General features: G+C 47.7%; 1 protein-coding gene across 1 annotated transcript in view; it reads right to left on the bottom strand.

The window, feature by feature from the left end:
* Positions 1–11967, bottom strand: part of LOC141989498 (cytoplasmic dynein 1 heavy chain 1-like) — a 103706-nt gene extending 91739 nt beyond the window's left edge. Inside the window, exons 1-4 of the mRNA XM_074956253.1 lie at positions 11700–11967; positions 1731–1818; positions 989–1162; positions 477–732 (exon numbers count right to left, since the gene is read on the bottom strand). Coding sequence (XP_074812354.1) covers positions 477–732; positions 989–1162; positions 1731–1818; positions 11700–11967 — 786 coding nt within the window. The remainder of the gene's footprint in view (positions 1–476; positions 733–988; positions 1163–1730; positions 1819–11699) is intronic.
* Positions 11968–15206: the final 3239 nt, after the last annotated feature.

The following is a 15206-nucleotide window of genomic DNA, read 5'->3' as shown; positions in this document are numbered from 1 at the left end:
TGGGTTCGGAACTTTACTTGGAGCAGAGTTGAGTTACTGGGGGAGTAACACTATGGCAAGGCAAAGTAAGCTGCCACCCTCACCAAAGCAAAGCATGTGGGGCAGAACTTTTATACATACTAGTAACAACAAACATTTTCCCAGACCTGCTCTACTCAGTACCAGCCTTCTGCACCAGTCCCTTTAAATTTCAGTCATTTTTTACTACCTGAATAGAAAGAATGAAAATTAGCCAGCATTTTATTAGTAACAATTTACTTGAAGGCACAGAACGTGAGCCAGGTTCTCAGCTGTACACTGGTGTAGCTCAGTTTACGCTGGCTGAAAATCTGGCCCTGTGTTTAGAGTTTCCTGCATGGAGTAAGATTTTACTACACGGTTAAGGGGCCAACAGCAAAACAGGAGGCTTTCACACCCTTAAAGAATGACACAGGAGTTTCTACCGTGTAGTCTGACATTTGGTTCTGCAATTTTACCTTCTGTATTTCTCTAATCCATCGATTAACTCCAGACTGTAGCTGGTTGAGAAAAGTTGGGTCCTCAACCTTGTCACCGAAGTCAGTAACCTTTGGCTTTTCTCCATGCTCATAACATTGCTTGGCAACATTAGTAATAATTGGATGAATTGGCAAACTGATCTCTGGAATTTCAATATTCTGCTGCAAGTGCAGCAGTCCCATTTCAAGTTCTGCAATTTTCTTCTCAACTGATGGAGCCATTTTATCACCATCCCTGGGGGGAAAAAACGTTACCAAATGAAAAGCGAGACCAACAGGCATATATGAACACAAGTGCATGTAATTTACGTAACTTGAACTACATCCCCAACAAGCAGCACCAATTTGTGACAATCTCATAAGCAATAGCCTAGCTTCAAGATCATTTTCCTCTTAAAATTGTTTCAAGTCCTATTTACCTCACCCCACATTCTTTTTGATCCATTTTTCATTAGTACTGACAATTTATTATTTGCATTTAACAGAATTACCTGTCTGCTTTGCCAGACTCTCTGATATAGGACTTAAAAAAGGGAGCAACAGCATTGCTAATGAAAGAATGTAATGTTTCGTAAGGAGAATCTTCACTAAGAGTAAGCACTCTCAGTTGGGAGGACACTGGTTTGTCAGCATCGATCACTGGTGTACGCTTAATGAATGCCAAACTGCAGAGCAAAGAAAAAAGTTAGTTAACCATAAGACATTTAATTCCAGAATACAGTAAATTACAGTAGCTCTACTATTACACAAGATTAGGAGGTGTATATCAGACGTTACATGCTAACATGCTTTACCGGGGTACACTTTTGAAAATGTGAGAGCAAAACTTGTGCTTCTGCTTTAAAACTATTACTAGTAGCTGAATGTATTAGGTTTTTGTATGCATCCATTTTAGCCTGACAGAAAACTAAAAGCAATCAAGTCTATAATCATGGTAATTGAAAGCACACCATTTTCTGGTGTAAGATTGCTTCTTAAATATTTTAGCTTCATGGAGACAAATGTGTGCTAGGGCTAGACAATGACAAGAGACAAATATGCAAGCATATGAGAGAGAGAGAGAGAGAGAGAGAGTGCATGCTGTTGTGAAGCTAGGTGTTTGTAGAGCACTTTGAACATCAAAAGCACTATATAAGCTCTACATATTACTATATGTGTTAGCCTAAGGATTATAGGACTACCTTTTCCTAGTCCTAAAACATTCATATCAGATTTCAGTGAGACTGCACTCACCTGTTTGACTTTAGCCCATAATGAACGTCAGTGTTAATGCTATAGGATATGAACTCTTTTTCCTCTTCTCCTTCATCATCCGCATCCTCTGCAAACAGAGTTTGATATATTAAAAACCTCTAACATACACTTAAAAGCCTATGAACCCATCCCTCTCCACCCCATCTACCTCATACCTACTCGTGTAGGAGTGCATTCATACCAACCTCTCATCTAGGTTTGAAACTTTACACAAAATACCGTGTGCCATACAGCTCAAGTTATATTTTTAGGGGTTTGAGATACTATCTATAATAACCAGATAAGATAAAAACTGGTGGAGCCTTGTTACTTAGCTTGAGAATTGTACAATCAGTCTGATTTTTAATCAGCATTTCCAAGGCAACTAAATTAAAATCATACCCAGAATGATTTCATTTGTTGTCAGCAGAGTTGGACAGAACATACCAAAATATATTTTCATTTGTACTAAACCATGACTTAGAACCCAGAAACACATGACTCCTCAAGACAGAGGTTTTTATGGATTTATTACAAGCTATTAGTTACTTCAGGACCACTACTGCTCCCCTTTTTTCTAGGCTGCCTCCTGTATGAATTGCTGTAGTGAAAGCAAATTACAAGCCAACTCCTTACATGCTGATTTCAAGAGATAGAATTGCAGTGTTTCCCCACAATACAAAGCCTGAGTTATGGCTTGTTAAAACTACACAAAGTTTAGTTATCTCAGTATACTTAAAGACCTGAAAGAAAACATGTCACAAGATTGTCAGTTTAATTCCTTTTCATAACTCGCCTTGATATTTTTCAAAGACTTCAAATTATATTAACGAAAAGAGGAGATTAAAAGTACAAAGTGTAAGAGAAAATGACGGTTTCCCTAACTTAGCTAGTGAGTCACAAAGTGATGTAAGCATTGGGCATGCTGGCACTTCTGCAGTGAAACCACTGCAATGCAGCACAAAGCTATCTCCATCTGAGGAAGACACACCCAAGTGAGAAAAAGAACAAGAGCATTACTCTCCTGTTCTCCCAATGCCTCCAAAAGATAAACTACCAGAGTTTTATTTTGTATTACTGTAGCACCTAAAGCCCATGGACTAGTAGTAGCCCATTGTGGTAGATGCCCTTGATGTCCAGATGAAACCAACCACTTAACAGCACACAATTTATGTTTGATAAGATTAACTGGTGAATCTTCATGATCTGAAGTCTGGCTCTTCTTCTAAGAGTTGATAGTAGTCAGCACTGGGTGCTTTACATTTTCAAGTCAGAGTAGAAAAGTCAACACTTAACATTTTAACTTCGTAACAAAGCAGGAGCGCTGGAACTGTACCCATTGCACTTAAAGGTATTTAACCTCCTTCCTACTGTATTAGTTGTGTAAAAGCTCTGATAATCCAGCACCATATTTCCATTAGAATACTACTTCCAATAGAAGTAAGTTCTCTTACCTCAGGTGATGCTGACAGGATGCACAGCTCTAGTGAGCTCATCAGTACTATATTTCCAGCACACTTTTTCAGAATGTTTGTAATCATCCTTTAAAACTTCAACATATGAGCAGTCAGGCTATTAATTTTTTAGTGGCTGAAGCTGACCAAGAGTGTCCATAAAAGTCAGGTGGATCAGTTTTAAAAATATTAACAAAACCTTTTCTAGAATGTGGTATTTTAAAAATTGTTGTTTAGGCTATTAGTGTAGAACAGATTCCTTTTTGATGAAGTATTTAAAACAAGATTTAGAATTTTAGCAAAACTTCTCTCCCCATATAGAGGGTTCACCTTTGTCTGGTTCCTCTATACCAGGGGTGGCCAATCTGTGGCTCCGGAGCCACATGCGGCTCTTCAGAAGTTAATATGCGGCTCCTTGTATAGGCACCGACTCCGGGGCTGGAGTTACAGGCGCCAACTTGCCAATGTGCTGGGGGGGTGCTCACTGCTCAACCCCTGGCTCTGCCACAGGCCCTGCCCCCACTCCACCCCTTTCTGCCCCCTCTCCTGAGGCTGCCCTGCCCTTGCTCCTCCCACTCCCCCCTCCTAGCCTCCTGCATGCCACAAAACAGCTGATCCGGAGGTGCAAGGAGGGAGGGGGAGGCGCTGATCAGTGGGGCTGCCGGTGGGCGGGAGTCGCTGGAAGCGGGGGGAAGCTGATGGCGGGGGAGGGGGGGTGTTGCGGGGGCTGCTGATGTATTACTGTGGCTCTTTGGCAATTTACATTGATAAATTCTGGCTCCTTCTTAGGCTCAGGTTGGCCACCCCTGCTCTATACAAAGAAAGCATCTGAGGGTATGTCTACACTACAATTAAAAATCACCCAAACCCCCTGTGCCTAAGTGAAGGGGCTGTTTAATTGCAGTGCAGACAGGTTTGGGCAGACTGAGCTCTGGGACCTCCCACCTCGCAGGCTGGAGCTGGAATGTCTAAATAGCCCCTTAGCCACCGTCAGCTGGCACAGGCCAGGCACAGGTGTCTACTTACAGTAGTATAGACATACCCTGAGGGAACAACAGTCCTTTGCAGACCCCAAAAGATCAAACCTATTCCTGATCCATAAAAAGAACAGGAGTACTTGTGGCACCTTAGAGACTAACAAATTTATTAGAGCATAAGCTTTCGTGAGCTACAGCTCACTTCATCGGATGCAAGTGAGCTGTAGCTCACGAAAGCTTATGCTCTAATAAATTTGTTAGTCTCTAAGGTGCCACAAGTACTCCTTTTCTTTTTACAGATACAGACTAACATGGCTGCTACTCTGATTCCTGATCCAGACACTCCATATATTTCAGAGACATGCTATCCCCACTAAAAACACCCACATGCACAACATGACTTGTTGCAAGCCTGAAGTGGACGATCAGATGGATCAAGCTCCAATAAAAAATAAAATAAAAAAAAGCTCCAGAGGAACAGCTTGCCATTTGACTCCTCTGCCCTTCCTTAAAGAGATTCTTCTGCTAGTGAAGAAAAACTAATCCTGCTGAAGCCTTGTTTGAGATTTGTTTTTTTAGGGGATGGAGGTGGGGGGAGCAGGGCCAAACAAGTTTGCCAGTAGCCTTCTAGTGGTTATCCAATGGCTTGGAGCAGGGGTCTAAAGTTCCTATGAAATGATGGCAAAGAAGAGGTCCCTCAGCCTGCTGTTTCTCTTGACAGGTGTTTGGGAACATGGCAGTCAAAGCTTCACACACTAGTTATTACAAACCAGATCAGAAATTTTATTGCAAGTAATGCAAATATTTTCCTAGGGCATCCAGGAAGAGGCTGGACTGGATAGTGTGGTAATGTAAAGGGTAGCAAAGGGATAGGTGTGAGTAGAGAGTGGATTGAGGGCTCAAAATCAAAAGACAGCTGCTGGTTTATGTAATGACATACCAAGATAGGAAACATGAACACATTTAAGACCAGCACGCAATAGTGCATTTGAGTCAGTTATTCTGAAACAGTTGCATAAGTTTCCCTTACTGTACAACATGTGTGCTCATAGTCTCTCGTGAAAGAGGTACCATTACTCAAGTCATAGACACTTGCCAATTGTCACAAGCTATTAAAAGGAGACTACTACTAAAATTAATATTTACATGTTAAAGTCATTAGTCTGAAGTAAACTAACCTAGCACTTGGGTATGCCAGTATAATATCTGACCATGTTGCGTGCAACATGCACACACTCCGGGCTGCTTTGTCAAAGCAACTGTTAAGAATCACCCCAGGCTAGTCATGGAGGCCATGGAAGTTTTCTAAAAAGATTCCCACATTGACATTAACACCAATTCAGGTATACTGATGTTCACTCCCTTACTTGGGCAGCCCACCATACTGTTTTAAGCACTACGTTGTTTGGATTTGGAGGTCTTCACCATGGTGCTTAAAAAGGTCTGGCCAGTTAATACTGTCTACACTTAGCATGAAGTAGAACTTCTAGAATTGCTTCAGCTGAACATTAGCAACAGTGGGAAATGAAGAGAGAGTTTCCCTACTGCAGGCAAGGCTGGGGTCCAATAATTACATAAAGCAAGAATGTCATAAGTATTCTTTTGGAACAGTTTACAGTTATACAACTGCTGGAATCATTTGCTCTTTTTACTATGTTAAATAAAACCCAGGATGTTAAAATGAGCTATTTTGCCCATTCAAGATTTCGTGGTGCTGAATTTAACATCCAATTAACTTACTACTGCTAGAAGTATCATGAAATGGCAATTTGTTTTACCAGGGTTTGCAGAATCAGCCTCTTGGTATTTGGCCTAAGGCACATTTGTTGGGTGAAGTTTAGGTAGAGCAATGTCCTCAAAAAGATTTATCCTGTCAGGAGTGAGGAAATGTATCCATCACAGAAAGGAATGAGTAATACCAAAATGTTCGCAAATTGCTCTCAGAGCACTTTCTCTTAGACGTAACATGATGTGTACAGTAAAAATAGTCTGCCTGCAATATTTGAACATGCTGGGGTAGACTGAGGACCAAGTGCACCAGGGGTACATCTACACTGCAATAAAATAACTCACTGAGCAGCTGTGGCTGGTGCCCATCAGCTGATTCAGACTTGTGGGGCTTGGGCTGAGGGAGCTAAAAATTGCAGTGTAGACATTAGAGCACAGGCCTTGTGCAGGGCGTGGGTCCCAGAGTCCGGTCTCCTGCCTGAGATGAATATTTAAACTGCTATTTTTAGTCCAGCAGCCCAAGCCAAATGACTTGGGCTCTGAGACTGTACCACAGATTTCATTACAGTGTAGACATACTAGGTGTCTCTTAAATGGGGCAACTCGAGTTAAAGCACAATTGGCTTATTTTTTGTGTGTGAGTTTAAGGACTTTGACTTCCCACTCTCACCCCACTTCTCCACCCAAACTATTGCAAAAAAGCTTTGATCGGGGTTAGACATACCAGACCACCTAACTAACTGTCAAGGATTTGATATCTGTTATTACATCCCCATATGTCAAGGTTCCTTCCCCACTCTGAACTCTAGGGTACAGATGTGGGGACCTGCATGAAAAACCCCCTAAGCTTATTTTTACCAGCTTAGGTTAAAACTTCCCCAAGGTACAAACTATTTTACCTTTTGTCCTTGGACTTTATTGCTGCCACCACCAAGCGTCGAACAAATATAACAGGGAAAGAGCCCACTTGGAAACGTCTTTTCCCCCAAAATCCCCCCAAGCCCTACACCCCCTTTCCTGGGGAAGGCTTGATAAAAATCCTCACCAATTTGCATAGGTGAACACAGACCCAAACCCTTGGATCTTAAGAACAATGAAAAAGCAATCAGGTTCTTAAAAGAAGAATTTTAATTAAAGAAAAAGTAAAAGAATCACCTCTGTAAAATCAGGATGGTAAATACCTTACAGGGTAATCAGATTCAAAACATAGAGAATCCCTCTAGGCTAAACCTTAAGTTACAAAAAGACACAGAAACAGGAATATACATTCCATTCAGCACAGCTCATTTTATCAGCCATTTAAACAAAACAGAATCTAACGCATATCTAGCTAGATTGCTTACTGACTTTTCACAGGAGTTCTGACCTGCATTCCTGCTCTGGTCCTGGCAAAAAAACCCACACAGACCGAGAGAACCCTTTGTTTCCCCCCCCCCCGCCAGCTTTGAAAGTATCTTGTCTCCTCATTGGTCATTTTGGTCAGGTGCCAGCGAGGTTATCTTAGCTTCTTAACCCTTTACAGGTGAAAGGGTTTTTCCTCTGGCCAGGAGGGATTTAAAGGTGTTTACCCTTCCCTTTATATTTATGACACCATATCTGAAACTAATGTAGTTTTTATTCCTCCCTATGAGCAATTCACCCATAAAAAAGTTACTAGATACTATACAAGGGGGAGGGGGGGAACAATGTAAATACCTTACACAGAAAAAAGAAAAGGAGTACTAGTGGCACCTTAGAGACTAACCAATTTATTTGAGCATAAGCTTTCGTGAGCTACAGCTCACTTCATCGGATGCAAGTGAGCTGTAGCTCACGAAAGCTTATGCTCAAATAAATTGGTTAGTCTCTAAGGTGCCACAAGTACTCCTTTTCTTTTTGCGAATACAGACTAACACGGCTACTACTCTGAAACCTTACAGAGAAAAGTACACAAGCCAGGTTTTGAAACATTTATTCCATTTTAACTGAATGTCACTGGTATTAATATAGCTCAGTTGCTAGGCCATAACATCACACATCCAAGTCCTTCAACAGCACTGGCTCATACCCACTGTTTATACTGCACTGCAGTACTTTGCAACACTGTGGCAGGTGCAGTCCTTCAGATGAAATCATTGGGAGATTCCTTCTGCCTGCATCTGTGAACTAGCCACGTAGAAACTAATGATCCTTGGGAACATTTCAACAATTCCCTAACTGATTTCCCCCATGGGGTGGAACTGGCTCCCCCTGTAACCTCCTGTATTGGAATAGAGCGAAGAAGAGATGCTGTGACCCACAAATAACACCCCTGTCCATTCCCACAGGAAGGGAATGTACCATAGCCTTGGTCCTGAAAGCTAACTCAAAACCTATACAGAGAGGCTACTAACATGTCTATGCTGTGGGAAGAAAAAATAGCCAGAAACTGGTACTTCAGTTTTAAATTACCGAGATCAAGAAAATAACATTGGTCTTTGAAAAAAGACATGTGTGGACACTGCCTTATATGAACTTTGGCTGAAATCAAAGTTGAGGTGATAAAACATTCCCTTGAGCTCTGCATTTATTGTTTGTCAAGTTTCTTTCTTGGCTTTGCAGCACTGGAGTGCTTGGAAACCTTGAACTTGGACCTCCTTCACAACAGCATCTGACTTTATTGCTGTGTTGTGCCACGTATCATCCCAATGCTCTTTATAAACTAAGATGTAGACGCTGGCTCAAAGGTCTTATGTAGGTAAATACAACAGCTGTTGTGCCTTCACATAGACTTCCCTGTTGGTACCTGACTTGAAAAGATACGGGCATGATGTTAGGATTTTTCTTTGGTCAAGTTAGGGAATTGTTGATGGGGCTGTCTCCCCTCTTCCTGTTGCAGTAGGGCATTACAGGGTACACTACACCGTGCATGTGGGGTCAGCATATCTCCTGGGGGCAGGGTGGGGATACAGGGGGATCACAGACCCACCCCCACTGCCTGTATGTGTATATGGGGGGAGTCACAGGCCCACCCCTCACTTTGTGTGTGTGTGTGTATGGGGGGAGGTCACAGGCCCAACGAGCCCTGTCACAGGGAGCAGGGGAACAAAGGTCACCATGGCGCACAAAGCAGCAACTGCCGCCAGCTTGGCAGCTACCATCTGCAGCAAAGGGAGGCTCCGCCCAACCCAACCCCCTCCTCCCAGTACCGGGTTTACCATGGCGCCACCAAACAGCTGTTTGCCAGCACACCCAGAGGGAGGGGGAGGAGCCAGAGAAGAGGCGGGGACGGGGCCTTGGGGAAGGGGGAGGAAATCAGGGCAGGCTAGAGCCCCTGCACTCCCCCTACAAATACCCCCTCCAGCCCCCTGCCGTGAGCTGCTCAGGGCAGGGGGCTGGAAGCACCCCCATGACCCCAGCCTAAACCCCCAGCTCCCTGCCCTGACCCCTGCTCCCCCCTCACACACCCCCATGACCCCAGCCCTGACTCCTGTACCCCCCACACATACCCAGCCCCCCCACACCCCATGCCCTGACTCCTGCACCCCCCACATCCCCAGCCCAAGCACCAAATGGGAGCTCCTGCACCCCCCACACACGCATTCCCACCTGCACCCCTTGCACCAGACAGGAGCTGCCCCAGGTAAGTGCTCCACACCCCAACCCCCAGCCCCAACCCTGAGCCCCTCCTGCATCCTAACTCCTGGCCAGACCCTGCACCCCAACCCCCAGCCCACTCCTGCACCCTAACTTCCTCCCAGACCCTACACCTCCAGCCCTCACTCCTGCACCCCCTCACACACCTCCAGCCCCATGCCCTCCCTGACTCCTGCAACCCCTCACATACACCCAGCCCTGACTCCTGCACCCCCCTTACACACACCCAGCCCTCTGCCCTCCCTGACTCCTGCAACCCCTCACACACACCCAGCCCTGACTCCTGCACCCCGTCACACACACCCAGCCCCCTGCCCTCCCTGACTCCTGCACCTCCCCCCCCACATTCCCACCTGCACCCCTCGCACCAAATGGGAGCTGCCCCAGGTAAGAGCTCCACACTCCAATCCTGAGCCCCCTTCCTCACCCTAACTCCTAGCCAGACCCTGCACCCCAACCCCCAGCCTGCTCCTGCACCCTAACTCCCTCCCAGACCCTGCACCCCCAGCCCTGAGCCCCCTCCCACACCCTAAGTCCTGGCCAGAGCCCGCACCCCAATGTTTTTTTACATTTTTTTTATAAAGCGCTCTTATCCCAAGCGCTTTACAATCGTTAGCTAACAGTACAAACAATATTTGGAAAGAGCATTAAGTGGTCCGCCGAGACCCGCAGTGATTTTCAAGTGGTCTGTGGAAAAATAAGTTAGACTACAAGAACAATCAAGGTACCTCACTTTATTTTCATTTACTTACAAGAGAAGGATGAAGAAAAAAAGAATGAAAAATGGGGGCAGGGGGAGATCAGAGAGAATGTTCTTTTTCTTGGCTGGGTCCCAAGGAGGGGCCCCAAAAATGAAGCTGAGCACAGGGCCCCACTAACTCTAAATCCACCTCTGGGGCTGACCCCTCCCCCACAGCTCCCCATGCCGCAGCCAGGGGCTGACCCCCCCCCTCCCCGAGCTCTGCATGCCGCTGCCAGGATAGGGGCTGACCCCTCCTTCGCCCCAGCTCCCCGCACCACTGCCAGGAGCTGACACCCTCCCCACACTGCCACCAGGGGCTTGGGCTGGCCCTTAACCCCGCCAAGCTCCATTCTGGCTGGGGCTGGGGCTGGGGCTGGCCCCCAAAGCCCTGATGCCTGACACCTTGCGTCGCCACCCCCCAAACACATGTTCCTCCACGCCCAGCTAGGGGGGCGCACCAGACTTTTTTGGCAAACTGGGCATTTGTTCATTTGCTCTTGCCAACTGATCAGTTGGCAAGAGCAAATGGGATAAATGCCTGTTTTTGGTCAAAAAAAAGTTGGGATGGCCGGGACAGAGCTTAAAAAGGGAACTGTCCTGGCCAAACGGGGACGTATGGTGACCCTATCTCCAGGCAAGTGGGTCCTGAGGGAGTCCGGCGAGGGAGGGGCAGACCCTGGCCTGGCTAATCACGCCACTCCCGAGAGGCCGGAGTGATTCCCCACCCTGGCACTGGACCGGCCCCGGCTGCGCTGCCAGCTCAGCCTGCAGACGCAGTCACCTTCCAGCAGGGTCGGTGAGTGGCCAGGGGGCAGGGTGTGAGGGAGTGGGTCTCTGGAGGTGTGTGGGGGGGGGGCTGCTGGCCAGTGGGGGGAATCTCTTGGGGGGGCAGTGGGGGAGGTCTGTGTGTTGGGATGCTGGGCAGTGGGGGGGTCTCAGTGGGGTGCTGTGTAGTTGTGGTGGTGCGCTGTGGGGAAGTGCATTGGGCAGTAGTGGTGCAGCTGTGTGGGGTGGTGCGGGGCAGGGGTGGTGGTGGTGTGCAGGCCACTGTGCTTTTGTGATGGAGGGTCTGTGGGCGGGGGGGGGAGATACTGGGCATAGGGAATCGGAGGCTGTGTGGCATGGCATAGGCCCACCCCTGAGGGGAAGGGGCACGCTGGCAACACAGGGCTGGGCGGACCAGTGTGCATCTGGCAACTGCTGGTTTGTATCCAGTGCTCTTGCACTGGGCTGGGTGGAGCGGGGCTGGCCCCACCATGCTTTGCCCCATTGTCCCTTGCTCTGGGGACCAACTTCCCCCAGCCATGCTCCTCTGCCCCTATGGGGGCCCACAGATATGTTTGGCACCAAGCCCACAAAAGGTTAATCCGGCCCTGCCACCCCCCCCTTGCCCGGCAGCTGCCCCACCCGGCTCTCCCCACTGCAGCGGCTCGGCACACAGCCTGGCTCTCACCCTTGAGCATGGAGCGCTCCACCAGCACGGTGTGCACCTGTGGGTCGGAGAGGAACTTGTGCATCTGCTCCAGGGTGCCCTTCTCCTCCAGCGCTGCCTCCAGTGCGGCCGGGGCCTCGCCGCCGTCCTCCAGCAGCAACGGCACCAGCTTGCGCAGGTGCTTCTGCAGCACCGAGACGTCGGCCACATTCTGCACCGCCGAGCCCGGCACCTGTAGGCCGCCCTCCTTACTGCCTCCGCTGGGGTCCCCGCTGGCCCCGTCCGACATACTGAGACAGCCAGACACAACTCAGAGCCTGCTTCGGCTGCTGAGCCACTGCCTAGTACTAGTGAGCCGGCCGCACCCACCACCCCGCCCTGTAATCATCTCCCGCCCCACCCCCTGCTGTGGGGAGGCCTTGGAAGTGTAGTCCGCACAGCCTGGATGCGCAAGATAGAGCCAGAGAGAATGACTACAAATCCCAGCATGCAAATTTGAATGGGGGGGGCGACTCTGCGACTCAGAGCATCCTGGGAGCTGTCATTCACTGAGGTCACAAACCTGACGAGAAAGGCGACCGACAAAGGCGTCAAATCCCGCTTTGCCTTCGGCGGGCAGATCAGCGATGGCTCCCAGAATGAACCTTTCAAAGTACAAACAGGAGTCAAACAGGGCTGTATCATCGCTCCAACCATGTCTGCAGTTTTTATTGCCGTTATTCTTTACCTAATTGCTGGGAAGTTTACAGCTGCTGTTGAAATCATTTACAGAACGGACGGAAAGCTGTTCAGGGTTAGCAGGCTGAAAGCCAAGAATAAGATCTCAGCAACATCTCTTGTGGAACTTCAGTATGCTGATGACAACGCAATCTTTGCTTACCCTGAGAAAGACCTTCAAACTTTTTTGAATTTGTCTGCCGATGCTTATGCAAGTCTTGGTTTCACTCTTAATATCAAGAAGACTAAACTGCTCTATCAGCCCCCTCCAAATGAGGTATTACATGCCCCATATATCAAAATCAATGGAGTGGCAGTGGAGAATGTCGATCATTTCCTCTACCTTGGAAGTCATCTTTCATCCAAGGCAGATATTGATGCAGAAACTCAACTTCACCTGAGCTGTGCCAATGTAGCTTTCTCTCGTTTACGGCACAGGGTTTTTGAAGATCACGACATTCGAACAGACACCAAGCTTCTTGTTTATCAAGCCGTTATTCTCCCAACACTCTTGTATGGGTCCGAAACTTGGACAACCTAGAGACACCACTTGAAAGTCCTTGAGAGGCACCCTCAAAGCTGCCTTCGGAAGATTCTGAAGATCAAATGGGAGGACAGGTGCACCAGTATTAGTGTTCCGGAAGAAGCAAAGACCACCAGTATCGAGGCAATGATCATCCGTCAGCAATTCCGCTGGACGAGTTACGTTGTCCGGATGCCAGACCAGCGCCTCCCAAAACAGGTCCTGTTCTCTCAGCTGAAAGAACGGTACCGTAACGTGGGTGGACAATGGAAACATTATAAGGACTTCCTGAAGGACAACTTTAAAAAGTGTAATATTGACATTGACGCTTGGGAGACACTTGGAGTGAAGTCCTATGTGATGGTCCCCTGCATTTTGAACTTGCTCGCCGACAAGCTGAGGAGGACAAGAGGCGCAGGAGGAAGGAGAGACTGGCTTCCAGTCATGGTCAACATCCTCCTGCTGAGCCTGAAAACACCTGCCCTCATTGTAATAGAACTTGTGGTTCAAGGATTGGCCTTATTACCCACCTGAGGACCCATAACTCCCATGGAAGATGATCATACTCGATAACAAGAGATCACCCATCACTAACCTGTCTGACTCCTCCATGCTTGAGCAGGTCTGGGCTTGTGTATGTTACATCTGTTTCTAATGAATTCAGATAATTGTGATGCATTACTTTGTCTTATTGTGCCTCATTGTGCACTTACTGTACTTTTACTGCAGTATAGACCCATTTTACAATTTTTTAAAAAGTGCCATGCTGATGAATGGCAGATGTATAAAGATTCCTAATACCTGATGAGCACAAGAAATAATGGTATTCAGCACTACACCAGGGAGACTGAGAGGAGCAAGCCAGTGCCAGCCCCGCTATGTGAACCAGTTGACAAGTCTTTTTTAGCTCCAGTCCATCTGTGAGGGGCCCTACGATGGAGCATACACACATGCTGTCTGTAGGTTGATGGGGAAACAGTTAACCTTCTTAGCAAAAGGACCACAGTTGCACCTGGTTAGTGCAGGGTAGCAGCTGTGAAAAGTTAATTTTCCAGCATACACAGAATACATGACCTGGCCTGAGAGGAAAGGGATAAAGGAGCTTTAGAAGTTGCTGCTGGTGTCATTGAAGTAGTCTGGATTTTATGTGGGGGACTGTGGCTAAAGAAAGTCTAGTAATGCTTAGGCCTAACTTGGAGACAGGAACATATTCTGTTTTCTTTAAAATAAAGTACATCTCCCAGCTCTTTGAATTCTCTCCAGCTAGATGAATTCTTCCTTGACCACTTCTTCTTGGCCTGCCATAGTCCCCAAACCTGGTTACCCCCAACCAATGGTTGATGAGCTGTGTAAGGAGTACTAAAGTTTTAACATCGTGCTGCACTTTAAGAATTCTTCTCCTTTTTTTTTCTTTTTTCTTTTTTTTTTGGTGTGGGTGGAGTGGAAACAAGCTGTCTTTGAGCCCCCTGCCTCCCAAACAGATAGACTCCTGCCCAAACCTGTAGGTGCCTAAATTTTCTAGAGTAAAAATTCCCCAGATACCCGTGTTTTTGCCTCTGATGCCTCCTGCTAGGTGACTAGATGCCTGGCTCCCACCTAAGCCCCTGAGTGATCCATGAACCAGGGGAAGATGGCGTAGGTGCTCACTCCGTGGGTGCTCCGGGGCTGCAACAACCATTGGGGGAAAAGGGTGGGTGCTGAGCACCCACTTGGCAGCCCCCATCAGTTCCTCCCTCCCCCCAGCACCTCCCCCTCCTTCCCAGTGCCTCCCACCCACCACGATCAGCTGTTTCGCGGCATGCAGGGGGTGCTGGCGGGGAGGGGGAATAGTGAGGGCACAGCGCTCAGTGAGGGGGTGGGAAGAGGTGGGGCGAGAAGAGGCATAGCGGGGGCGTGAAGAAGCAGGGTGGGGTGGCGGCCGTGGGGGAAGGGGTCGAGCACCCCCCCTAGCACATAGGAATGTCAGTGCCTGTGGAAGATGGGCATTCATGTGTGGAGCCTGATCTGTTAGGTGTGCTCAGAGCCCATCCAAAATCCAGAGGTGGAGGCGCTACCCTTCACTTTATAAGGTGTAGCCCAGTGATTAGAGCCCTCCTCTGGGATATGGGAGATCCAGGTCCAATTTCCCCCACTCTGCCAAAAGGGCAGAAAGGATTTGAATAAAGGGCTCCCCCCTCACAGGAGAGGGCTTTAAGCACCAAGCTACAGGATAGGCCAGTGTGGGGCTCCCTCAGCCTCTCCTGTTGAATCCTCTGTTGATAAATCCTTAAACGGTCGTTGGGCCAAGG

The sequence above is a fragment of the Natator depressus genome, chromosome 6, assembly GCF_965152275.1.
Source record: "Natator depressus isolate rNatDep1 chromosome 6, rNatDep2.hap1, whole genome shotgun sequence".
In the NCBI taxonomy this organism is placed as follows: Eukaryota; Metazoa; Chordata; order Testudines; family Cheloniidae; genus Natator; species Natator depressus.
Note: the sequence above shows the minus strand (reverse complement) of the source record. Positions and strands in the feature narration are given on the sequence as shown.